The following is a 26,459-nucleotide window of genomic DNA, read 5'->3' on the forward strand; positions in this document are numbered from 1 at the left end:
TAGTTTTTATTGTCTTTTGCTATGTTAGGAGTATTTGAGATAGTATCTGTTATTTTGCTATGATTAGGACGTAGTAGAAGAATTGTAATCTTGTGTGATGATTTCTTGTGTTGTTTTCTTTATTTTGGATTTATTATACTGCGTGGTTGATTGATATGTGTTCCAGCCGCTTGTGGCTGAGTATATATTGCATGTATTGTTGAATAAGGTCACCGGAACAGGGGAGATTCTGTCGAAATTTTTCGGTAGGGATTTCTCGTAGTTAAGTAGCATACCGGTTAAGTAGAGTTAGTAGTCAAGTAACGGTCATCCTTAGAGAGTAGTAGTAGTAAGAAGGGTGGTCGTTACACAGGGTTGGTGAGACCAAGGACATATAGGAGAAAGTAAGTCTTTACATATTAAGTTTTGTATTAGTTTATAAGATTTTTTTAAAATGTAAAATGATACTTTTCGCTGGTTTTTGATGTTAGAAAAGAAGAAATGGATTGTAGATTTTGATTTGGATGTTGAATATGATGAGTTGGAATTGTTGGTCCGCGTTGGCCAGCTAGAAGGGGGGGTTCAATAGCCTATCCAAATAAAAAATAAAACTATCCTTCTCGAACTTTCAAAAGAACACTTGTATTAATTAAAGAAAGAACTAAAAAGGTAGAGGCATAGGAATTTTTACTTGGTTATAACCAAGGAGGTTGTTAATCCAAGAAAAGAACCGCACTAGTATCTCCTTCAGGCGGAAAAGTCTCTTACAACAATGATGTACAAAAAATAGAAGCTAAACTAAAAATGGAAGCACACAAGTGTTGGTTTGCTAATTGCTTGAATGAATTAATAGCTTCTGGACCAAGACTGTATTTATAGTCTTGGTCAGGGCGCCTGGAGCATTTCAGGCGCCTGGGAGGGGGATAAAATTTTATCCCCTTCGCAACGGATCACGTTTGATCGTAATCCAGTCAAAATCCAATTCCAGGCGCCCGGATTGGTCTAGGCGCCTGGAATGGGTCCGGGCACTCGGACCACTAAAGTCAACCAAGTTGACGTTTGATCCGGGCCCTCTGCTCCGGTGCTACTCGCTTCGGTCCGGGTCTTCTGCTCTAGCTCCGCTTGCTTGGGTGATTTCAGCCAACCGAAATAAGGCTCACCGAACCCAATTTCAACCTTCTCGAGCAACCTTCTGCTCCGGCTTTTCGTCCCTCGGAAATGTCGCACACCTCCTTCTCGTCCACCCGCATACTCTTCCGCAACATTTCGTACCTTAAACACACTGAACCCGTCGGCTCTCTCCCGTGCCATCCTTCTCGCTAGCTGCGTCTTTTGCTCGACTCCTTATGCTTCTAAGCTCCTGCACACTTAGACACAAGGTTAAAACACCACAGGACCTAACTTAACTTGTTGATCACATCAAAACAACCTTGGAGTTCCAACAATCTTTCCCTTTTTGATATGAGCAACCTAAGTTAAGTTAGGGTAAATAGACATAAAAGTAAAACATATAATTGTAGGGGGATCGGATGACCAGCTTGAAGGGGGGTTGGATAGACGACACCACCAAATTCGATAGCTTCCTACAATGTTAGTTTGCGCAGCGGAATACAAATAAAACAAACAAGCTAAAAACTAAAACTAAGAAAGGAAATGCAAACCGCTAACACGTTCGTTTAACGTGGTTCGGAGATTAGGGCTCCTACTCCACGGCGTGTCCTTGAGGTGGACGATCCCTATCCGTTAGTGGATTAGCCCTCGACAAACTCCAGCTATCTCAAGTCACTCCTTGTGAGTGGAGAAATCTCACCACAACACCAACCAAGACTCTTGAGAATAGTAAACTACTAATTAAGGTTTACCACCACTAATTTCATCAGGGATAACCAAACTTCCAAACCTTGGTTATATAGGCCGCGGGTTGAAAACCCTGCCTACTAGTCGATTGTTAAAACTAGCAGTCGACTGCCCTCTATGGAAATTCGACCGTTACATCCCAACGGCTCGATACCAGTCGACTGCTCCACACTGACCGAACGAGTAGAAGCATTCTGTTTCCTCCCAGTCGACTGCACCAGTCGACTGTTAAAACATGCAGTCGACTACTACATAAACGCTACAGTACTGCTACATTAACGCTACAGTAAAACCCTAAAACTAGGATTTTACTCCGAGTACAATCTCTCATGCACTCGTACCCTCACCCTTATGACTCACTTGACGCTTCTTTGCAGTCTTGACCTCTTGCCTTCAAGCTTACTTCCTTTGACTCTCGTCCCTCGGATGCATTCAAGCCCGCGGCTCGTCCCCAATGTCATCCTTCGCGTATGCCTCGAAGTCGCTTCCCTTGGCCCTTGTCCTCGTTATCTTGTTCACGGTCTCTCGGATGCTCCATCCTTCATCATACCCGAAGCCATCAACCTGAGTCACATGTGTATCCTGCATACTTGTACACTCACATACATATAGAGGGTGAACCTAACTTAAACCCTTTGCCCAAACACCAAAACATATGGTCCTACGGACCATTGAGATTGCTCCAATAATAATATTGCAATAAAGTGTAAAAAATAAAAAAAATTTGTAATCTACCTCCCCTTAGACTTAATCTTTTCCTTTTCTCCCTTTAATCACATAAAAAATAGGGTACCAAGAGAAAATCTAAGGGTAATAATTTTGAAAAACTTTTAAAAAAATTTCTTTCTCCCCATTTGTAGTAATTCAAAGAAAAAATTTCTAAGTAAAAATGTTTAACAAATATTTTTGAAAATTTTTTCTAAGTTTTTGCAAGTAAAATTATTTTTGAGAATAAGTAAAAAATTTAAGCAAGAAAATTTTCTAAAAAGAAAATTCTAACTTAGGCAACTTTTAGACAATTTTGAGAAATTTTTCAAAAAAAATGCTTAAAAAACTTTTTAAAGTATTATTTAATTTTAATAATTTATCAGTAAGTTAATTAAACATTTTATTTCAATATTCGGCTTCCAGACAGTGGCGAAGTACTAGACTTTCTTGGTTATTGGAGCAACAATCACTTTCTAGACAAAACCTCATAAGGAATTTTAACATTTAATTTTCTCACTGAAAACACTAAGTCTAATTCAAGGTTTTAGGTTAGTGATGATTAAATTCCCATTTTAGTTTATCATAATTTCTCAAATTTAAAGCAGGGAATTTTGAACATGCAGAAAATTGTATTTGTTCCCTTAACATGTTATTTTCTATTGTTAGTTTGTCGAAATCCTTTAATTGACAAGTATTGCTAGAGTTTCTTTTAACTCAATATTCTTTGTTAATAACTTTTTAGGTTTTAATTCGCAAAAATCTTTCGACAATATAATTTCTAATTCACAAAAAGCTTTCGACAAAGTTTTGATTGAATTAATCAATTGATCAGGAGGTGGATGTCATACCTGACTTACCTTGTCAGTTGTTGATTCTCCTCCTGTTGAGTTGTTTTCTTCTGAAGACTCTTCCCCTTCATTGATGCTCATCTGGGATGAGTTTTCTGTGTCCTCGGGATGGAATTCGGCTGTTAAGGCTATCCCGATAATTTCATCAATCTTGGACTCTTCTGACGACGACTCGGTGTCCATATATCGAGGAGTCGAATTCGGTTTTAATCGGTTCTTCATAGAGCTTCAATAACTTTTCCCAAAGTTCTTTTGCACTTTTGTATTTTCTGATTCTTTCAAGATCCTGGGCAGATAGTACACTCAGAAGGCGGGATCCAACCTTAGCATATGTCATGAATTCGTCGCGCTGCTCGTCAGTCCATTGATGCTCCTCAAGTTCTTCTCCTTTTGTGTCCTTTGGAGCTTCATAATCATAATTCATTATTAATAACATATTAAAATCAGTTTTAAAATAAACTTCCATTCGTCTCTTCCAAAATGTGAACTCCCCCTAGAATGTTGGTGGATAGATGTTAGCTCCATCCATTTGTTCAGTGCTTCGATTGGCGGTTAGTCCTCCTGAAGCGTCCTGGCTCTGATATCACTTGTTGGTCCACGTTGGCTGGCTAGAAGGGGGGTTGAATAGCCTACCCAAATAAACAAACAAAACTACCTTCTCGAATTTTCAAAAGAACACTTGCATTAATTAAAGAAAGAATTAAAAAGGTAGAGACATAGGAATTTTTACTTGATTATAACCGGGGAGGTTGTTAATCCAAGGAACAAACCACACTAGTATCTCTTTCAGGCGGAGAAGTCTCTTACAGCAATAACGTACAAAAAATAGAAGCTAAACTAAAAATGGAAGCGCACAAGTGTTGGTTTGCTAATTGCTTGAATGAATTAATAGCTTCTGGACCAAGGCTGTATTTATAACCTTGGTCGGGGCGCCTGGAGCATTCCAGGTGCCTGTGAGGGGGATAAAATTTTATCCCCTTTGCAACGGATCGTGTTTGATCGTAATCCGATCAAAATCTAATTCTGGGTGCCCGGAATCGCTCCGGACGCCCAGACCACTATAGTCAACCAGGTTGACTTTGGCCCGACCCCTTTGCTCCGGTGCTGCTTGTTTCGGTCCGAGTCTTTTGCTCCAGCTCCACTTGCTTGGGTGATTTCAACCAACAGAAATAAGGCTCACTCGAATCCAATTTCGGTCTTCTCGAGCAACCTTTCGCTTCGACTTCTGGTCCCTCAGAAACGCCGCGCGCCTCCTTCTCGTCCGCCTGCGTACTCTTCCACAACACCTCGTACCTCACATGCACTGAGTCCGTCGGCTCTCTCCCATGCCGTCTTTCTCGTTAGTTACGTCTTTTGTTCGACTTCTTGTGCTTCTAAACTCCTGCACACTTAGACACAAAGTTAAAACACCACAGAATCTAACTTAACTTGTTGATCACATCAAAATAACCTTAGATTCCAACATGAATGTTTGTATGTGTATTGTATAAACATGTTTGAATTTTGTATACATGATAAAATGTAAAAATGGATAGATTCTGGACAAAAGTTTTACATTTTGCGACGAAATTTTTTCGTCGCCAACATATCATAATCCATTATGTATCGTAAATATGTGATAAAAATGAAATTAGTCGTATATTTGTAACGAATCCTATTTTCATCGTAGATTTGATGATGAATCTTTTTCGTTAAAATTTTGTGACGAAAATAGCATTTGTCACCAAATCTGCGATGTTATCGCAATTTCATCGTTAATGCTGATTTATGAATTCTGTGATAAATTTTATTTTTGTTACCAATTTATAACAAATTTAATGATGAAAATAAAATTCATTATAAAATTTATAACTAATGAATATGTCCTCATCACAGAATTTGATGGAGTTATTCGCGACGAAAAATTATTCATCTTAGAGTTAGTCAAACATTTTGTGCAATGTTTTTTTTTTAAATTAGTGGTAAAATACGTCACAAATGATTTTTTTTCAACTGCTAAATCAGTAAACTGATTGGATGTGGTTGACACTAAATTTCAAACTGATCATCATGTGTAGTTTACATCACGCATATTAAAAAGTTTTAATTATTTAAAAAATATTTATTTACAATGTATAAATGCATTAAAAATTCTATAATTGAAAACCCTATAATTATTTCTTCATGTGTTACAAAACTAATAAATTATTTACCAAAAACCACCCATCTGTAAATATATTTTAAATATATAAAAAAATTTATTTAATTAGAGGAATGAGGCACTAAGTATTTATTTACAGTATGAACATAAACTAGGGTTGTACTTTTCTTAATCAAAGGATTATGGATACTCTAATTCAGCTAACAGCCCAAATAGCAGCCATCTGTAAACACTAAGATTAGGATAGTAAATGAATCAAACATTTATAAATGATGTCCAACTTAATAAGAACTTATTTATATCAATTCAATACAAATAAGATCAATTAAATAAACAAAACAACTTATTAAACTAAACAAACAAATTTGAATACATGTATTAAACTCATTAATATTCATGAATAATATTTATGAACAACGTTCACAAATCATATTCATTAATAAAATCTTTATCAATTTTAAAATGAACAAATAAATTTAAATTATCAAGCTCAATAATTAATCAAAGAAATAAAAATTTCAAACAATCAAATAAGTTTGAATTAAGAGATCGATAACGTCTAAACGAATCAAGCTCAAATCAAACTTGAACTAAGCTGAAGCTCATAAAAAATAAATCAAGTCAAACTTAAACAATATTTCAATAGCTTAATTCATTTTAGGCTCAGTTTGACTCGATTACTTTATCAAACAAATTTGAACACTCCAAAATTTGAATCGACTTGTTTACCCCCCCTAACTACGATCAAAATATCCATGTCATCACTTGGGATTATTATGTTGCAATCGATGATCAAACCGAGTATAACTCAAAACCTTCACTCAGCATTTGCTAGAGAATCTTCGTTTACATCGAAGGCTTTCCTTGCCAGTTTAAGTTCTTCGTGCATGGCCAACAGTTCAGACGACCGACGGAGCTTTGGTGGATCCTATTCATGAATACCAGAACCAAGAACGGGGTGAAATGCTCAATAGATAAAAAGAGTTGACAAGCTGATAAGTATTTCGACAGTCAAAAAAAAATTGTAGAATAGAACAAGAAGAAAACTAAAGACAGATGCTAAAGGAAGTTTCTACTATGAGCAGGAATTCAATTTTCCATTCTACTTTTTTCATAGAAAAATAAACAAGATTCCTTTGAAAGTAACTTTTTTGTATCTAATATGTTGGTTTTTATTCAGGTGTTACGGGTAAGTGAAGAAGTTTTTATTCATTAACACTCTTGAATCTGGTTATACAAATGTGGAGTTCAGTCGTAAATCTGAGTGGGAAATTAGTTGTAGAAGAGAGAATTTTCTTGCCTAAAAACACGGTTCAAAATCTCAAGCCATGCCAAAATTTCAGTCTTTGACTAAAATAATATTGTTTCAATGTCGTGCCGATGTTTTAATACATGGTGTTGGTAATGGATTGAAGTTGAAGATAGAAAGAGATGAAACATAAGGAGTCTATGTCAAGCATGATTTTAAATCTTATATCATGTCGGATGAAACAGTCGAAACATATCATTTTGATAAATTACTAAAACTCATACCACTTAGCACAGACACTATCTCATTTCTTTTTTTCTTCATCACTTTTCCTTTTCAACCTCCAATTTGTTACCGACACACGATACTAGAATAATATTTTTTCGATCAAAGGCTGAAACTATGACATGGTTCAAGATTTTGAACCATGATGTCAAGTGGTATTCAGTTTCAGTGATTTATCGAAATGATACATTCGACCATTTTATCAATACAATACTAGATTTCAAATCATGTCTAAAAGTAAATTCTATTAAAAAAAGATTGGCAATGATGAACACCAACCAATTATTTTGTGATTATTAGTTATGGATTAAGATTCAATGAGGCCAAAGTTGCATAATAAAGGTAATGGAGAATGAATCCCTAAATTCTTAAATGACCAAAGGAATGAGTGACATTGTGACAACAGCATGATGGAAAGCAGTTTAATAGAATCAACCCGGACAAATCAACTCCGGTTCCAAGAGTCGAAAAGAAATGCATGCAGGTGTAGGTGAAAATAAAACTGAGAAACAGGATAATTTGTCATGGCCACTTCTAAGAATCAAAGAATCTAGTAGACCTATTATATTTTTAAGAGAAAAAAAAGGATCCAGTTTCAGAATTCACATCATACCTTCCGAACGAGATACAAGAAATCTTCAGTCAACAACCTTCCTCTCTTCGTTGCAATGTTTTGTGCTTTATGAACCTGCAAATTCAGGTAAATGGTGCAACCAATTTATTCAGTTGAGCAAGTAAAGGATTGCACAGTATAAAAGACCAAAAAAAAACTACATTGCAGATGCCCAGTTAAAAGGTGAAGCCACTTTATTCGGTTTAGCAAGGAAGCAAAAGACTACATATTCCTCTCAAAAACAGCAAGTGTTATATTTATTGTTATGAGAATTATATGGGTTTCAGTTGCGATGTCCTCGTGAATACATCAGACATCGTTTAGTGAATTCACATGTTCGTAGTTGTCATGATAATTGGAACCATTAAAAGAAGATGACTGTAGTTACCATATCAGTGATGTATTCTGTAACAATGTCCTCCACCAAAGAAACAGTTTCTGGAAGAGGCTGCAGAACCATAAAAAAAGGACAATTGAGATATAGAGAAGAGTGTGGAAATATTCTTACAGCATTGCTAGTGCAACTCCAAAGCAATTTAACTCATGCAGTTATTATTAAAATGTTCAAGAAATAAGAACCATATAGAATAGTGCCATTTGCTCTTCAAAACTAAATTGAGTAAGCCAGCTGATTAGATGCCCTTGAAATGTCCTGTTACACATCAAGAAAGATCTTTTTCTTCAAAATATTTAGTCCTGTAACCTGGAGACTGCCATTAACTGGGAAATGTTACTCATCCCTCCAAACTAGTTCTAGTCAAGTTGCTCCAAGGTGCTTGGTCAACCTCTCACCCATTGCATCTTGAGAATAATAGGAAAATCTGCCTCATTGGTGCACTTACTGTGCCGTGCCGATGTTTCAATCTTTGACTAAAACAATACTATTTTGGTATCATACCGAAGTTTCAATATATAGTACCGGTGATAAATTAAAAGTGCAAGGAGGAAAGAGATGAAGGAAAAAAAAAGGATAAGTGTATGTTTAATGTTTGTTCTTCATATGGAATACTACAATTTGGACATTATCTTGTATGGAGACAAACTATAAAAAAAAACAATATTATCTCAACTTTAGCATGTCAAGTGGTGTCGAATGTTAACATAAAATGATATTTGTCGACATGATTGACACATCAACACAGGTGACGTTATCCTAATGCTTAGTATCACGTTTCAGTAATTTATCGGAATGATAGTTTTGACTGTTTCACCCGACGCAATTCAAGATTTCAAACCATACTCATGATTTAACAATAAGACTAGTTGCAAAGTCCATGATCAAGCATGTAAATCAACTGAAACCATGAATCCAAGCACCTTGGCAAGAGGTTAAGTACCAAAATGGGTACAGGTTAATGAATTATGCACGAACCTTTCAGTTTCAAATCGTGTTTACAAAATTTGTATCAATTGTCAGCAAATTTGGGTTAATAAAATGCTGTCTGTTAGCATAATCATTCCTTGAAAAGACTATTAAACTAAAATAAAGAAAATGAAAAATGTAATCTAATAGAGAAAGGAGATTGAATTTATGCCAGAAAATTAAAAGATTATTTCAGAGCTGATCAAGTCCAACAGCCTCTCACTTGAATATCTCTGGCCAGTAATGATGGTGGTGGTGGTGGCGGCGGCATTTAACGAGATTAAAGAATAGTATATTTTTTACAATTTTCTCTTCCTCCCAGTTACTCCTACTAGGATTACTTTAGGAAGTAACCAATATGTCAAAACTTGTCCTGTCAATTCATGACAACAAAAGGATATGTGCATTAAATGTAAAAAAGGTAGGGGTGCAAGTTGAGGTAAAACTAATTTAAAGAAATATGTGTCAATTCAAGACAATGAATGTTAACTCCATAACTGATTTTTATATATTTTTGGGATTTTAACATAAAATCATAAGTGGCATGCCTAAAAGCTCTAAATTGCAAGTAAAAGATAATAAATGATGGAAAAGTGGTAAATAATAGGCAATAAACAAAGATTAGACATATGGAACGCTCACATTTGCATCATCTCCAAAGCCATACATCATGTGTTGCACTGCATGTGGAATCAATAAGGCAAATCAGGAATTAAAGGTGAAGCATTTTCTGTGTATATGTTTGCATAGGTTCTTGGAAAAAGTTACAAGAAATAGCACCAGAAATGAAAATTGTCCTGTGAAAATACTAGGTATGTCACGTAGTACTCAATTCAGAATAAAAAAAGTGCATCAACTAATATCATTGTTAACATATTGTGACAACAGGTCTGGATCAAGCCTGTATGATCCAAAGATGCAATCATCTGCAAGGACATTGGCTGAAGATTTGATTTATTTAATACCTGTTGTTTGAACTACTGGCTTGCCTGTTTCTTTGGATGAGTTGCAATTGGTTCTGTGTCATTAGTCAATTGTAGAAAAGGGATAAGAAGTTGAAAGAGTCTGCATCTGTGTTGATGATATTTTGTGACCTGTGTGCTTTAGGAGCAGGCAGTGTAAAGGGTCTTGGCATCACTTGATTATAACTAAAATGTATTGAATATTGAGCATATTAACGCAAACAGGTAAGCAGTTCACAAATAAAACAACCTTCTCCTTATCTCAGTCTACAAGAAGATCCATGGTTTATTATTTCTCCAAAAAAACCAAAGATCTTGCATTTGCCATCTAATAATTAAAGATGGATAGTCTTGCAATTCAACCTGTTCCTCATTGCAGAAAAAGGGACTGGAAATAGGTCATTCACTACGACTCCTTAAAACTCTTTACCAAAGCTATGATATTAAGACTTCACAACAAGAAATGAGAAAATTGTTAGCTCATGATAAGAAGAGGACAAGGGAAGCATGATGCCCAGTCATAGAGCCCATCCAAGGATGGGTGCTAACATTTTCGTCCTGTTAGTACAACCCAACCACAAAATCTTGCTCCTTTTGGCTTTGGTCCATGATCAAACAACATCTTAGATCCCCTATTTCACAAGCACTATAACCATTGAGAGCTTCACCATTCTAATCTCATGGCATATCTCAAAATAGAAGGTGATACAAGAAATTTTTATTTTATAAATTCTACAATTTATAAGGAATTCCAGGAATAATTATTATACAATAAAATATTCACTCTTAGGTTTGCATATATTATGCAGCACATTAACTGCTTCAACATGATAATTTAATTCTGTGCAGACTTAAATTGCTGTTAGTCTAGCATTAAATGTCGCAAAAATAATGCCTTCAACATAACAAATATGAATGACTACTCAGTAATAGTAACATGTTGAGTTCAATATGAATATGATATTCATATGGATGATGGAACATGAAGGTTTCCATGAGAATCTATTTTGGGTTCTTAGCTTCAGGATTGATCTAAATCCTTGCACGCAATCCTTTAATATAAGGAGAAAAAACTCACAGAGATTACTCATAAAAACTTTGCTGACAAGCAATAACGAGTAGAAATGTATGGTCCATTTTCAACACACACTTGACATCTAATTCGGTTTTTGCACAGACATGAGACAAACAATCATAAAACCAGAAAGTGAAGAATGACTATCAAAAGTATGAAGCCTATATGCAATATTTCAGAAGCATCATAGAGAATTATGCCAAGTTCATCAAAGGCTCCAAGGAGGTACAGATGTTAAAAAATGTATTCCACTTGGTCAGTCAGAGAGAACATTATAGGAACAAAAAAAAAGGAGACAAAATTAAAATTTTCAAAAGGATAGTAAAGGCAGTTGAATGATAGACATCAAACTAACTGTAGAAGTTTGCAAATCTGGGTATGCATCCATGTTGATAATAATAATAAAATTCAAAATATTATTATGAACAATATCTGCTTTCTAAAAAAATAGCTATGAGGAAGAACAAGAAAGATTAATGTACTCACAATCTTTCTGAAATACACCACGCTTGCGCTTGAGAGAAGCTTCCGACGCCTGAGACGTCCCTACCCTTGGTTTTGCCGGAGGGCCGGAAGAAGACGAATTGTGCATCGGGTAAGCTACGAAATTCCGAATTTACATACAAGAAAGCGAGAATGCATATCAAGATCCTATATTTCTCACAGGAAGCCCTAAGAAACACAGAAATTCGGGGGGAAAATGGAACCGATCCAATGTGAAATCCGAACATTATGAGGAGAACAAGTGCAAACCTTCAACAAAGCTTGCGAAGAAAAATGTTCATATTCTAGATAATACCAAAATAGGAAACCAAAAACAATGGAAAGGCGCAACCAAAAAGAAGAAGAAAAAACAAATTCCGGGATCTCTTGCAAGATTGGAAACCCTACGGAATTACTTAACGAGGATCGCCGGAGAAGCTTCGAGGTTCGTATCCGGAGTTGGTCGGCGATGGAGAAGATGCGAAAGAGCTTGGAGGTTCGTTCGTCCGAATTCTACTGGCGATTGCGAGTTGCGATTGCGGGAGACGATGGGACAATATTTGGCCCTGATCTATAAAAAATATACAACAAACCTTAATTGTATATTTTTTAATACGTACAAATATTAACAGAAATACTAAATTTATATTAAACGTATAAAAATTAAATTAAATTTTAACTAAATATTTAGTATCAAAATATATGATTGGATGAATACAACCATCAATCGAATACAAGAATTTTTATAGTAAGTTAACAACAATATTTTAGAAAAATTATTAATAGTATTTTAATAATAGAAATAGTATTTAATTTTTGTAAATAATATTATGGATCCTAAATAATTAAAAAAATTTATTATTATTGTTTTTTAAAACTACGCAGCTTGTCAAACAAATCATGAGCATTCACAGCCACAAAATCACGACTAGATCGCGACTATGAAATTATAGGAGAAATATTCTATCACTTACGGTTACAGGTCTCATGGACAAATAAGGTGTGTAGGTAATTATTTAGTTAAGAAATATGTGAAAAATACATTATTACGGATGAGTCCTGTGTGGATAGTCAATCTACGATTAAGGATATAAATGAGTCAAGTCATTCGTGAGCTATTCGAAACTCAATTCGATAAAAGCTCGTTTGAGCTCGTTTAATGAAGCTCGTTAAGATAAATAAATCAAGCTTAAGCTTCACAATATTCGGCTTGTTAGCTTGTGAACATGTTCGTTAAGCTCATAAATCAACTTTTAAATAAAAATAATAATAATTTTGATATTGAATTTATAAAATTTACACTCTACTTATGAAAAACATATACAAATATATTAAATTTATTTATTAGAATAAAATTATAAATTTTAACCAGAATATTATAATTTTTTTAAAATATATAATTTAGTTTTTAATGAATATTTAAATTTATAATTTATATTTATTAAGCTCGTTTAGGCTCGATAAAAGTTCGAATAAGCTCTTGAGCCATGAATATATTCGTTAAATAAAATTCGAGCTCGGCTCGATTATAAATGAACCAAACTCAAACATCCAAGAGTTCGACTCAGCTCGACTCAATTACATCCCTATCTACGATATAAACACTTTACCATGGACGGATCTCATGGGCAAACAAAGAGTGTGTAGGTAACTAGCTATGGACTATGAGCAAAACACACTATCAAGAATGGGTCTCATAAATCAAGATGTATATATACAAAGCAATACCAATCAAGTAAGCAGTAACAATCTATTTAAAAATATGCTCTACACACTATAAAAAAATGCAATGTTCCCGGGATGAATTTTTGGATAAATTTATAAAAAATTGTCATCGCAAAAATTTTTTGGACAAATTTTGCGATGAAAAAATTTTCGTCCCAAAATTCTCGTCGCCAACTTGGCGACGAATTTGTGGATGAAATTGGCAACGAATAATAATTTTGTTGTTAAATTCGTCGTCAATTTTATAACAAAAACAATATTCTTCGTAAAATTGTAACAAAATTAGGGACTAAATTGACGATGAAATTGACAACGAATTAGAAATTTGTTGTGAAATTTGTCATCAATTAGTGCCAAATTTCATCGTAGATTCTGGGATGAATTTGTGGATTCATCCCTTTTGGGGCAAATCTGTGGATTCGTCCGTTTTGGGGCGAATGCACAGATTTGCCCCATATTCGTTCCAGATTTTAGGACAAATCTACAGATTCGTCCTAGATTTTGGGACGAATTTTGGGACAAAAATTAATTTGTCGTAAATTTATTGATACACAGTCATTTACAATAATTTGGCAATAAATTATTTTCGTCGCCAAATTCGTCCCTAAATCCCAAAAAAATTTGCCAGAACCAATTTATTTTTGCAATTTAATCCAATCCAATATATATATAAATATGTGGTGTACAACAAAATTAAACAATACATCATAAACATTTAACACATCCTAATTAACATTATTACATCCTATTTAACATATATAAACATCTATTAATATTTGAAATCGATTCTACAGTAATACAAATCTAAAGTTCTCATAAAGTGATACAAGAAGTTTCTTCTTCAAGACTCCAAGAAGATACAAGTTCAACACTCCAAGAAGTTATACAAGTCCAACACTCCTAGAAGTTAAACAAATTTTTTCAAAATAAACTATACATACATCAACTCATCATCTTTTTCAACAAAAACTTTCTTCTCCACCAAAACTTCTTTTCCTGCATAAAAACAAATAAACAAACTAGATCATTTCTAATAAAAATGGTAATTACTTAAATTATAAAGTTAGAGTGATATTAGAGGTTGGCGACCGCCTTGAATGTCAATATGCATGTCTTGCTACTTACAAATAATGTATCACGATGAATTTGAATGCATGTCACCAAATTGTTATATCTTCTGCCCTTATGGTTCATATGCAAACATGAAACATCAATTATTTTAATTGATACCTATTGCATTAAGAATTGAAGGAATCATTTTTTTTATTCTCAAGTAAATAATGCCTTAAAGAATTGAAGGAATCTCAAGTAAGTAATGCATTTCGCCGGCTTTGAACCCAGGAGTGTTTTCAAACCATCATTCTATTTTGCAATCTTTTCCAAGCACCACTATGCTTGCAAGTCCTGCATTTAAACACCTTCCTCTCCACTAGCTACAAGTATCCTAATGATACAATCTATTTCACCACATCAAATTGTAACTACAAGTATCCTAAATATGATACAACCTATTTCACCACATCAAATTGTAACTACAAGTATCCTAAATATGATACAACATATTTCACCACATCAAACTGTAACTACAAATTATTGGGATCGTTGGGCTGACTAGAAAGGGGGAGGGGTTGAATAGCCCTGCACAAAATAAAACAAAAAAAATACCCTTCTCGGACTTAAATAAACACTTGCATAAATAAAATTAGAATAAATAAAAACCAGAGGCTTAAGAGATTTGTTTGGTTACAACTGGGGAGGTTGTTAATCTAAGGAAATGAAGCACACTAAATACTCTTTCAGACGGAGAAGCCTCTTACAGCAGTGAAAGCACAAAAATGAAGAAGCTAAACAAAAATGGAAAGCGCACAAGTGTTGTAAATGAAATTGCTTGTTGATTGTAGCTTCTTGGACCAAAGCTATATTTATAGTCTTGGTCGGGGCGTCTGGAAGGGTTTCAGGCGCCTGAAGGGGGATAAAACTTTATTCCCTCTGCAATGGATCACGGTCAAACGCGGTCTAGATAGAATCGAGTTCTGGGTGCCCTGAATCGCTCTGGGTGCCCGGAGTCTTAAAGTCAACATGGTTGACTTTTTTCGGTCCGGACCCTCAACTCTGGTGCTGCTCACCTAAGTTTGGGTCTTCTGCTTCGGCTCCGCTCGCTTGGGTGATTTCGGCTAACCGAAATAAGGCTCACACAAATCCAATTTCGACCTTCTCCTAGAGCAGGCTTCCGCTCCGGCTTCTCGTCCATCGAACGTCGCGCACGTTCTGTTGGTGCAACCTTAGGTCAAGGTTGACCTGACTCGAGTTGACCTGACTCGAGTTGTATTTTGATGTTTGACTTAGGAAGATTGTTGGTGCAACCTTAGGTCAAGGTTGACCTAGTTGAGTTGTATTTTGATGTTTGACACTCGTGGAAGAGTTTTATTCTTGATATGGGACAAATGTTTGGGAGATTATTGGTGCAACGTAGGTCAAGGTTGACCTGGTTGACCTGATTCGGGAAAGAGTCCAAGTATAGAGACTTAGCAACGGAAAAAGTCCAAGCAGGGAACTTGGCACTGGAAAAGTCCAAGCAGGGAGCTTGGCACGCGAAAAGTCCAAGTGTGGAGACTTGGCACGGGAAAAGTCCAAGTATGGAGACTTGGCACTGGAAAAGTCCAAGTATGGAGACTTGGCACGGAGAAGTCCTAACTGGGATGTTAGGCAGTGTGGAAAGTCCTGGTGAGTGAAGCCAGACAGTGGGAAAGTCCTAACTGGGATGTTAGGCAGTGTGGAAAGTCCTGGTGAGTGAAGCCGGTGGGAAAGTCCTAACTGGATGTTAGGCGGTTGGAAGTCTGGTGAGTGAAGCAGGAGAAAGTCCTAGAGGGATGTTAGCGTGGAAATCTGGTGAGTGAAGCCGGTGAAAGTCCGAGTGAGTGAAGCAAGGAAAATCCGGATGGATCGGATGATCGGACATCCGGTGTTGAGGAAAGTCCAAGTAGGTCAAAGGATTGACCGGACATTGGGAAAGAAGTCCGAGGAGTGACCGGATGCTAGGAATGAAGTACCAACAGTCGAGGTTGACCGAATGTTGGTTTGGAAGGCTTGGGACTTGGTTGGGCAAAACCAAGTCACTAGTTATCTGATCGGTCCGTGACCGATCAAGAATCGATGTGCTATCGATCGGTATCGTCGATCGCGGCACCGATCGGCGTGATCGCAGCGCGAAGACGCCTGATCGGTGCGTGGACCGATCAGAGTTTCCTCGATCGGTCGTGGTGACCGATCGAGACGATGTCGCGGAAGGAAGAGCTTCAAAGCCAAGAGTTGGGATCGGTCGTGGACCGATCCAGGTCGATCGGTCCACGCATCGATCGAGTATGCATGTAATTTTACGCGGCATCGATCGCTCGGGGACCGATCGTAGGGCTCGATCGGTCCACGCATCGATCAGGTTCTAGCTGCTGCAACGCAACGCTAGTTTCTTCGCTGTTTCTTCGCAGGTATAAAGGAGACGAGGGCATCTTCTGTGCGAGAGCTTCTTCCTCTTCTCTTTGCTACAGGCTGCTCGGTGCTTGAGCTTTGTTGAGCTCTTCTTCGAAGCTTCGCGTGAGCTTCTTCCTTCGGCTGGGACTCTGAGCTACTGCTGTGGTTGGCGTCTGAGAAGTTGTTGCTTCTTCAACATCGACAAGAAGGCAAGGGTTGTTTACATTTGTGTATTTACTTCTTGCTTCTCTTGTATTTGTACTCCTTATCTTGTTGTTGTAGGTAGTTGTGTTAGGTTTCTCCACCCATAAGGAGCTCATATTTAGCCGGTTCTCCGGGGACTCATCCACCGACGGATTGGTAGGCTTCGTCCACCTTACGGACACGCCGAGGAGTAGGAGTTCATCTCCGAACCTCGTTACATCGGTTTGTTTTTCTTCTCCTCAGTTTCTTCCTTGTATTTCCGCTGCGACTAACCCTAACTGTAGGAAGAACGCGAGAATTTGGGGCGGCTATTCACACCCCCCTCTCTAGCCGAGTACGAACGATCCCAACAAGTGGTATCAGAGCGAGGCCGCTCTTCGACGGATCAACACCCGGGGGAGCACGGGCTAGAGATGGATCTCTATGGAGAAGATGTCACGATTCAACCCTTCTACGAGTCTCACGACAACTTCACATATTGGAAGGTAAGGATGATGTATTTTCTTAGGACTAATATGTTAAATTGGTTTTGTGTACAAGAAGGGTTTTCCTAACCGAGGGATGAGGAAGGAAAACCTATCAAGAAGAAGGAGTGGACGAAAGAGCAAATCCGACAATCCAAATCAATGACGAGGTAACAAAATTATTGAATTTGCTTTACCTAATAATGTTTTGTGCAAGATAGATAGGTACAACAACGCCAAGGAATTGTGGAACAATTTGGCAAAATTCCATGAAGAGGAGCCTAGTGAGCCAAGTAGCTCACATCATGGAGGAAGCGAATTGGGAGTTGAGGGCTACTCAACATCCAATGAAGAAGAGGAGGAGAGCTCTTGTTCAAGATCGGAGCAAGAAGAGGCATCTACCTCCGGAAGGGATGAAGAAGAAAGCTCATCTACATCCACAACCCTAGGTAACTCAAACACTGTGATTTCAAGCAAATTACACATAATGTGTTTTGATTGTAGGAAGTTTGGGCACTACAAGAGTAAGTGTCCAAAGAGGGTTAGAAAGACTCCACCGGCACCAAAGGTTAAGGAAGCCGGAGTCCTGACATGCAAGAGCAAGAAGCACGTGGTGTGCTTCCAATGCAAGCAACAGGGACACTATAGGAGTCAATGTCCAAGGGGGAGGCAACCTCACAAGGACAAGAGGCCAAACACGTGTAAAGGGGGAGCTAAGGCAAACCCTAAGGTAACATTTAAAGCTCATTCTTGCAATTCTAGTAGGATGCATGCTAGTAGTCTTATTGCCATTGTCAATAATGATAAGCATGTTAACACTAGAAATCGATACATGTGCTTAGGAGCCAAGCATGTTGGCCTAGATAAGAACAATTCTAGAAATGCTAACCCTTGAATTAACTCATCTAAGGCTAAGGAAAATCTAGGTAGAAACCCCAAGACAACTAGACATATGCCTAGGAACACCTCAAGAAAGAATGATAAGTTAAAACTTGAGGTTTTAGAGAAAGAAAATCAAGTCTTGAGGTCAAGACTTAACACTCTAGAAAAGGCCCTAAAGAATTTAGAGAAGTCAACTCTAGGGTCTAAGGGTCAAATTTCAAAGCCCAAGGACAAGAAAGGTTTGGGTCACAAACCTAAGTCCCAAATGGTCAAGCCCACCTATCATAATGTTCCATTCGATTATGGAACAAAACTAGGGCTAGGGAGACCACCACCAAGGTCACAAGGGGAGTCACCCCCAGAGTTGATCTTGATGAGTCCCAAATGATCAAGACTTTAAAGCCTAGGAGGGTCATTAGGAGGGTTGCTAGGGAAGTTATCCCTAGTGAATATTTAGTGAACCCAATGAGCTCTAATAGGTATTGGGTTCCTAGGAGCATCTTCTCTACCCCATAGATGGGTTAGAGAGTGTCAACTCCGATTAGAAGGGTAGTTAACCCAACTTTGAGGAAATTGACACTCAAGGAGCATTTTCAAGGTTTTGAGAACTTTTGAAAATGAAATGGAATTATCATTTACTCCTTTGAAGAGTTAAATGTGCCTAAAGATTGGAAATTTCATTTTTAATCTCAATTGGCACAATTTGGGAAAATCTAGAGAACTCTCGAAAAAAAATGAAACATGCCAAGTTTTGAGGATAAATTTGATCTTTAAGTGGCATGAATTAATCTAGAGTTCAAGAAGTGTCAAAATTAGGTTTTTGGCATTTTGGGGCAATCCAGGATTAAATTTGAAGTTAGCCAAGTGGTTAAGGATACTTAGATAGGTAATCTAGGTATATTTATTTATGCTAAATCTTGCCATGATTGTTTGCCCTCACATGTCATGACATCATGTTTAGTTTTATTATCATTTGAAATGTCATGATAATGCTTAGGCTAGTTTTTATGTCATGTTTATTTAAGTTTCAAACTTTATGCCATGACATCATGACATTGGCACATGCTTTCATTTATGATACCATTTTATGCCATGTCATCATCTCTTGCATTAATAATCAATTGAATTGATTTAAGGATGAAAAACACATTTTGATATTGAGATCAAATTTGTGTTTAGAAAATGCATGAGACCTTAGTCTAAGATACCTAAACTCATATCTCACATTAAAATTACCATGGATGTATTTGATACACTTTAGATGTGTGTGAGATATTAGGGTCATGAATTAGGATCAAGGTGCATAGTTCTTGTACCTAGATGAGCCTAATTCAAGAAATGGAGGATCATAGGGAAAGCTTGTGTACAAGTCATGTACATTTAGCCCTAAGATTATGGTCCTAAATTAAAAGGTTTAAAATCATTTTGAAATTGATTTGGAAAACCTTGATGAAGCCATCTTAGTGATTGCATTCATCATTGAACATTGTGATAGAAAGTTGAGTTAAACTTGAACTATTTCAAAGGTTTTGAACTTTGTATCAAGATTGAAAAATGGAAGTTATTTTCATAGAAAACTATTTTTCCATGATAGTATATGTTATGAGGAATGTATCCTCAAAATTTCACAATTTTTCAAATTTTCTGGAATTTTCTAGGAGTTTCTGAATTTCGGGAAGGAAATTTGAAATCTCTGTCCTGGATCGGGGACCGATCCAGAAGTCTGATCGGTGCGGACCGATCCGAAGCATGGATCGGTCCGCACCGATCCAAGAAGATCCGAGAGCTTGGTGCGATCCGGTGAAGGCTGATCGGTCCGGTGACCGATCGGGCGTGCTGACATCAATGGCATGGATCGGTCCGGGACCGATCCAGGGTTTTTGATCGGTTTTAGGACCGATCAGTGCGTGCCTTTGATTTTCAGCAGGTGTCTTAAATTTCAGCTTTTGGGAGTTGAGTTTGAGTTTCTAAAGGTTTGAAACTCTCAAGACATTGTTGGTGCAATGGTCAAGGGGAGTTGACCTTTAGGGGAGTCTTTACCTAATTGTCAAGGGGAGTTGACTCTTAGGGGGAGTTTTTACTCCTTAAGACTTTTGAGGATTAGTGACATAGGATTGTCACTAAGTTGATTGTTGAGTTTAGTATCAAGGGGGAAATTAAGAGTTTCAATGAAAGGTATGAGACTTTCATTAGGAGGAAACTCTTGACCTTGATTCTCTCTTTTTGATGTGTGTCAAAAAGGGGGAGAGTGTTGGAGAATGGGAGAATGTTCTAGATAATGTTCAAGGAAGAACATTGAAGAACATTGGGAAACCTAAGTTAGGTTATCGGATTAACCTAACTTGATTATGGTTTTGTCAAACATCAAAAAGGGGGAGATTGTTGGTGCAACCTTAGGTCAAGGTTGACCTGGTTGACCTGACTCGAGTTGACCTGACTCGAGTTGTATTTTGATGTTTGACTTAGGAAGATTGTTGGTGCAACCTTAGGTCAAGGTTGACCTAGTTGAGTTGTATTTTGATGTTTGACACTCGTGGAAGAGTTGTATTCTTGATATGGGACAAATGTTTGGGAGATTATTGGTGCAACGTAGGTCAAGGTTGACCTGGTTGACCTGATTCGGGAAAGAGTCCAAGTATAGAGACTTAGCAACGGAAAAAGTCCAAGCAGGGAACTTGGCACTGGAAAAGTCCAAGCAGGGAGCATGGGAAAAGTCCAAGTGTGGAGACTTGGCACGGAAAAGTCCAAGTATGGAAACTTGGCACTGGAAAAGTCCAAGTATGGAGACTTGGCACTGGAAAAGTCCAAGTATGGAGACTTGGCACGGAGAAGTCCTAACTGGGATGTTAGGCGGTGTGAAAGTCCTGGTGAGCCAGCCAGTGGGAAAGTCCTAACTGGGATGTTAGGCGGTGTGGAAAGTCCTGGTGAGTGAAGCGTGACTGGGAAGTCCTAACTGGATGTTAGGCGTTGGAAAGTCTGGCGAGTGAAGCCAGGAGAAAGTCCTAACGGGATGTTAGGCGGTGTGGAAATCCTGGTGAGTGAAGCCGGTGAAAGTCCGGTGAGTGAAGCCAGGAAGGAAAATCCAGATGGATCGGGGATGATCGGACATCCGGTGTTGAGGAAAGTCCAAGTAGGTCAAAGGGATTGACCGGACACTGGCGGGGAATTCTAGCAGTCGAGGAGTGACCGGATGCTAGGAATGAAGTACCAACAGGTCGAGGTTGACCGAATGTTGGTTTGGAAGGCTTGAGACTTGGTTGGGCAAAACCAAGTCACTAGTTATCTCGATCGGTCCGTGACCGATCGCATCGATGTGCTTATCGATCGATCGATCGGTCCGCATCGATCGATAGCCACAAGAAGACGCCTGATCGGTGCGTGGACCGATCAGAGCTCGACGGTCGTGGCGACCGATCGAGACGGCGTCGCGGAAGGAAGAGCTTCAAAGCGTTGGGATCGGTCGTGGACCGATCCAGGTCGATCGGTCCACGCATCGATCGAGTACGCATGTAATTTTCTATGCATCGACCGCTCGGTCCGGGACCGATCGGTAGGCCTGATCGATCCACGCATCGATCAGGGTTCTAGCTGCTGCAACGCAACGCTAGTTTCTTCGTTGTTTCTTCTTCGCAGGTATAAAGGAGACGAGGGCATCTTCGTGCGAAATCTTCTTCCTCTTCTTTCTACTGAGCTGAGCTCTTCTTCTTCGAAGCTTCGCGTGAGCTTCTTCCTTCGGCTGGGACTCCGACTGAGCTGCTGCTGTGGTTGGCGTCTGAGAAGCTGTTGCTTCTTCAACAGTCGACAAGAAGGCAAGGGTTGTTTACATTTGCTGTGTATTTACTTCTTGCTTCTCTTGTATTTGTACTCCTTATCTTGCTGTTGCAAGAAGTAGTTGTGGCGAGGTTTCTCCACCCATAAGGAGCTCATATTTAGCCGGTTCTCCGGGGACTCATCCACCGACGGATTGGTAGGCTTCGTCCACCTTACGGACACGCCGAGGAGTAGGAGTTCATCTCCGAACCTCGTTACATCGGTTTGTTTTTCTTCTCCTCAGTTTCTTCCTTGTATTTCCGCTGCGACTAACCCTAACTGTAGGAAGAACGCGAGAATTTGGGGTGGCTATTCACACCCCCCCCTCTCTAGCCGAGTACGAACGATCCCAACACGTTCTTCTCGTCCACCGGTGTACTCTTCTGCAGCGCCTCATCCCTCAGACGCACAGAGCCCATCGACTTTCTCCTGTGTCGTCTTTCTCGCTAGATGCGTCTTCCGCTCGACTTCCTATTCTCCTAAGCTCCTGCACACATAGATACAGGGATAAAAAATCACAAGACCTAACTTAACTTACTTGATCACATCAAAACAATCTTGGGGTTCTAACAATTTTCCCCTTTTTGATGTGAGCAACCCCAGTTAAGCTAGGGTAAACAAATAAAGGTAAAGCAAAAATAAATTTTGCAATAAAGCACAAAAAAATGAGAAATTTAATTTTTTAAGCTACCTCCCCCTGGATTTAATCTTTTTCTTCTCTCCCTTTGATTACATAAAAAATGGGGTACAATAAAAATCTAAAGGTAACATTTATAAAATTCTGAATTTCCAAAAACTTTTTCAAAAATTTCTAAGTAAACTTTGATTTTGAAAATATAATTTTAGAAACATTTTCTAAGTAAAAAAAATGAAATTTTCCTCAATTAAAGAAAATTTTCAAGAATTATTTTTTTAGAAATTTTGGTAAAGTAAAAAATTTCTAAAAAAAATTCTAAGTAAAATACATTTAAAAAAAACATAAAAGAAACTTTAAGTAAAAAAATTAAATAATTTCTAAGTTTTAAAAAAAAATCTAAAGAAGTTAAGTATATTTGCAAAAAAAAATAGATTTTTTTTTTAAAAAAAATTGAATAACTATTCAAAGTATTATCTAATTTCAATTTTAATGCTTTATCAGTTAGTCAATTAAACATTTTATTTCAATATTTGACTTCCAGACTGTGGCAGAGCACTAGGCCTTCTTGGTTATTGGATCATCAACCACTTCTAGACAAAGCCGCATAAGGAAATTAAACATTTAATTTTCTCGCCGAAAGCTCTAAGTCTAAATAAAGTTCACGTTAGACAAGACTTAGGAATCCAATATATGTTCCAGGCAACTGGATTGATTAGGTATTTCTTAGGGACATATTTCTTTGAAATATTTCTAATTTGTCCTTTGTGATATCTAAAATATCAATTTAGGTTATTGAATTTTCTAAAACTTGTGTTATTTGAGCATGCATTATTTTTCAAGTTACTTATTTCTTTTTGCAAAATATCATTTTCTAGTTTAATCTCGTCAAATTCTTCTAATGGGCAAGATTTTGCTAGAATGATTTTTAAATTTTTAATTTCTTTTTCAAGTTTGCAACAATCTTTGGTTAATAATTTCACAAACTTAAATAACTTGTCAGGTGGGAGAGATCGTATCTGACTTACCTTGTCGACTTCGTTATCCGTAGCTCCCCCAGAACTACTGCTTTCTTCCGATGTAGCTCCCCCTTCATCAATGCTCTTAATGCTCATTTCGGATGAGCTTACTTCATGTTCATCTTCTTGATGACTTGCCATTAATGCAAGTCCGGAGAAAGACTTGACTTCCGATTCGGACAACATATCATCCCACGTCGCCTTTAGTGTCTTGTACTTGTTCGTTTGAACAGACTTCTTTCCTTTGCCCTTATCCTTGTTCCTTAGCTTAGGCCAGTTGTCTTTGACGTGTCCTTCTACGTTGCAGTGGTAGCATCTAATCATCTTTTTCTTTCTATCCTGCGGATGGTTAGTTTTTCTTGATTTACATAACTTTTTAAAACGTCTTACCATCATCACCATTTCCTCGTCGTCGAGAGAAGATTCTGACTCATGTTCATCTCTTATTACCTTGAGGGCGATGTTGTGCTTCAGCTCTTTCATACTTTCACATCTCGATTCATGCACTTCAAAAGTTGAAAAGAATTCTTCTAAGGTAATAGATTCTAAGTCCTTAGAGATATAGAAGACAACTACTCGTGATGCCCATTTGGTGTTCCTAGGAATGTATTAAGAGCGTACCTTAGCGAATCTCGGTTACTTACCTTTTCTCTGAGATTTGAAAGTCTGGTGATGAGCTCCTTAGTCCTCGAGTGAAGATGTGCAATCGTTTTGTCTTCTTCAAGCCGTAGGTTCGTCAGCTGGTTGCGGAGTAAGTCTCGTCTCACGAGCTTGGCCTCGGATATCCCTTCATGTAGCTCAAGGAACTTCTCCAAAAGCTCCTTTGCTGAGTTGTAGGTGTCGATCCGGTTGACTTCTTATATGGTAGAAGGACGCTCAGCAGATGAAATTCTGCTTTGCCGTTTGCCACGTAGTCGGCCTGCTCTTTCTTCGTCCACTGGTATTTTTCCTTACCTTCAGGTGCTATAAAATCGAACTTCATTATTAAAAGTAATTCAAAGTCGATTTTGAAAAATACCTGCATTTGCTTTTTTTTCCGGCTAGCGAACTCCCCCTCGAATTTTAGTGGATAGATGCTTGGTCCGACCATCATCTTTGCTTCGATCCGTGGTTAGTCCTCCTGAAGCGTCCTAGCTCTGATACCACTTGTTGGGATCATTGGGTCGGCTAGAAAGGGGGTTGAATAGCCCTGCACAAAATAAAACAAAAAAAATACCCTTCTCAGACTTAAATGAACACTTGCATAAATAAAATTAGAATAAATAAAAACTAGAGGCTCAAGAGATTTACTTGGTTACAACCGTGAAGGTTGTTAATCCTTGGAAATGAAGAGCACTAAATATTCCTTCAGGCAAAGAAGCCTCTTACAGCAGTGAAAGCACAAAAATGAAGAAACTAAACAAAAATGAAAAGTGCACAAGTGTTGTATATGAAATTGCTTGTTGATTGTAGCTTCTTGGACCAAGGCTATATTTATAGCCTTAGTCGGGGCACCTAGAAGGGTTCTAGGTGCCTAGAGGGGGATAAAACTTTATCCCCTCCACAACGGATAGTAGTCAAACACAATCTGGATAGAATCGGGTTCCGAGTGCCCGGAATCGCTCCGGTCGACCTGACTGGTCCGAGTGCCGGGATTGGGTCCGGGCACCCAGAGCCTTAAAGTCAACATGGTTGACTTTTTTCGGTCCGGGTCCTCTGCTCCAGTGTTGTTCGCCTCGGTCTGGGTCTTCTGCTCCGGCTCCGCTCGCTTGGGTGATTTCAGCTAACTGAAACAAGGCTCACCCAAACCCAATTTTGGCCTTCTCCTCGAGCAGGCTTTCGCTTCGGCTTCTCGTCCCTCGAACGTCATGCACGTTCTTCTTGTCCACCGGTGTACATTTCCGCGGCACCTCATTCCTCAGACGCACTGAACCCATCGACTCTCTTCCATGCCGTCCTTCTCGCTAGCAGCGTCTGTCGCTCGACTTCCTGTGCTCCTAAGCTCCTGCACACTTAGACACAGGGATCAAAAACTACAGGACCTAACTTAACTTGTTTGATCACTTCAAAACAACCTTGGGGTTCCAACACAAATATCCTATTAGGTTCCAATCTGACCTGGAGAGCAGGGGGTGCTTTCTTAAAATTCTTATCATATAAAAATGTCTCAAATGATAAAAACACAAAATAGTCAAGATAAATTAGTTGATACTAGTCTTATAGTGCTCATGGTTACTTTGTTGTTAGTTAAATTCTAATCATTATTCTGAATTCTAGCTAATAATGCAGTAGTTGTAAATTTCAACAAATTTGTAAAAATAATGATGTCCTTATCCATTAACTCTTCAAAATCAATTGATAAAAAAAATAAATAAATAAAATTACAAGTACAACATGTTCAACTAAGGGTGTGTTACTTAATATTTATTTTTTCTCTGACATAGATTTTGGCTCACCAACCTTGTTAAAAACAAATTAATAATATTAATTAAAATAAAAATTAAAAGGTTCACAATCCATGGATTAATGTTTAAAAATATTAATTATAAGAAAAATAAGATTCAAACATAATTAAAATCATGAAGAACCATCACCGCCATTATTGTGGTCATCATCACCATCATCACTGTCATGGGGAGGAATCTAACTTAAAGCGGAGCTCAACTGAAATGTCGCAAGATAAAGTTTTGTTGTTGGCACAACTCTCTCATT

At 37.9% G+C, this 26,459-nt stretch overlaps 1 protein-coding gene across 3 annotated transcripts; it reads right to left on the minus strand.

The window, feature by feature from the left end:
- Nucleotides 1-6,128: 6,128 nt before the first annotated feature.
- Nucleotides 6,129-12,141, minus strand: LOC122042246 (transcription initiation factor TFIID subunit 13-like). Of its 3 annotated transcripts, none has more exons than XM_042602261.1 (6): nt 11,984-12,141; nt 11,566-11,679; nt 9,685-9,722; nt 8,068-8,127; nt 7,680-7,754; nt 6,129-6,460 (listed from the first exon to the last, which is right to left on the minus strand). In XM_042602261.1, exons 2-6 carry the CDS (start codon nt 11,669-11,671, stop codon nt 6,350-6,352), a joined length of 390 nt encoding a protein of 129 aa, XP_042458195.1. In that variant the 5' UTR covers nt 11,672-11,679; nt 11,984-12,141; the 3' UTR covers nt 6,129-6,349. The 3 variants fall into 3 exon arrangements, with proteins under 3 accessions (XP_042458195.1, XP_042458194.1, XP_042458193.1); XM_042602260.1 differs by having other exon boundaries at nt 11,979-12,135; XM_042602259.1 differs by having other exon boundaries at nt 11,971-12,135.
- Nucleotides 12,142-26,459: the final 14,318 nt, after the last annotated feature.

The sequence above is a fragment of the Zingiber officinale genome, chromosome 2A (genome assembly GCF_018446385.1).
Source record: "Zingiber officinale cultivar Zhangliang chromosome 2A, Zo_v1.1, whole genome shotgun sequence".
Taxonomy (NCBI): domain Eukaryota; kingdom Viridiplantae; phylum Streptophyta; class Magnoliopsida; order Zingiberales; family Zingiberaceae; genus Zingiber; species Zingiber officinale.

Excerpts from the sequence above, each read along its gene's own strand:
- LOC122042246 (XM_042602261.1), bottom strand. The coding sequence starts at position 11,671 with ATGCACAATTCGTCTTCTTCCGGCCCTCCGGCAAAACCAAGGGTAGGG. Across the intron at positions 9,723-11,565 it reads TGGTGTATTTCAGAAAGATT|TGCAACACATGATGTATGGC; the intron begins GTGAGTACATTA and ends TTCCACATGCAG. Across the intron at positions 6,461-7,679 it reads TCTTGTATCTCGTTCGGAAG|GATCCACCAAAGCTCCGTCG; the intron begins GTATGATGTGAA and ends ATTCATGAATAG.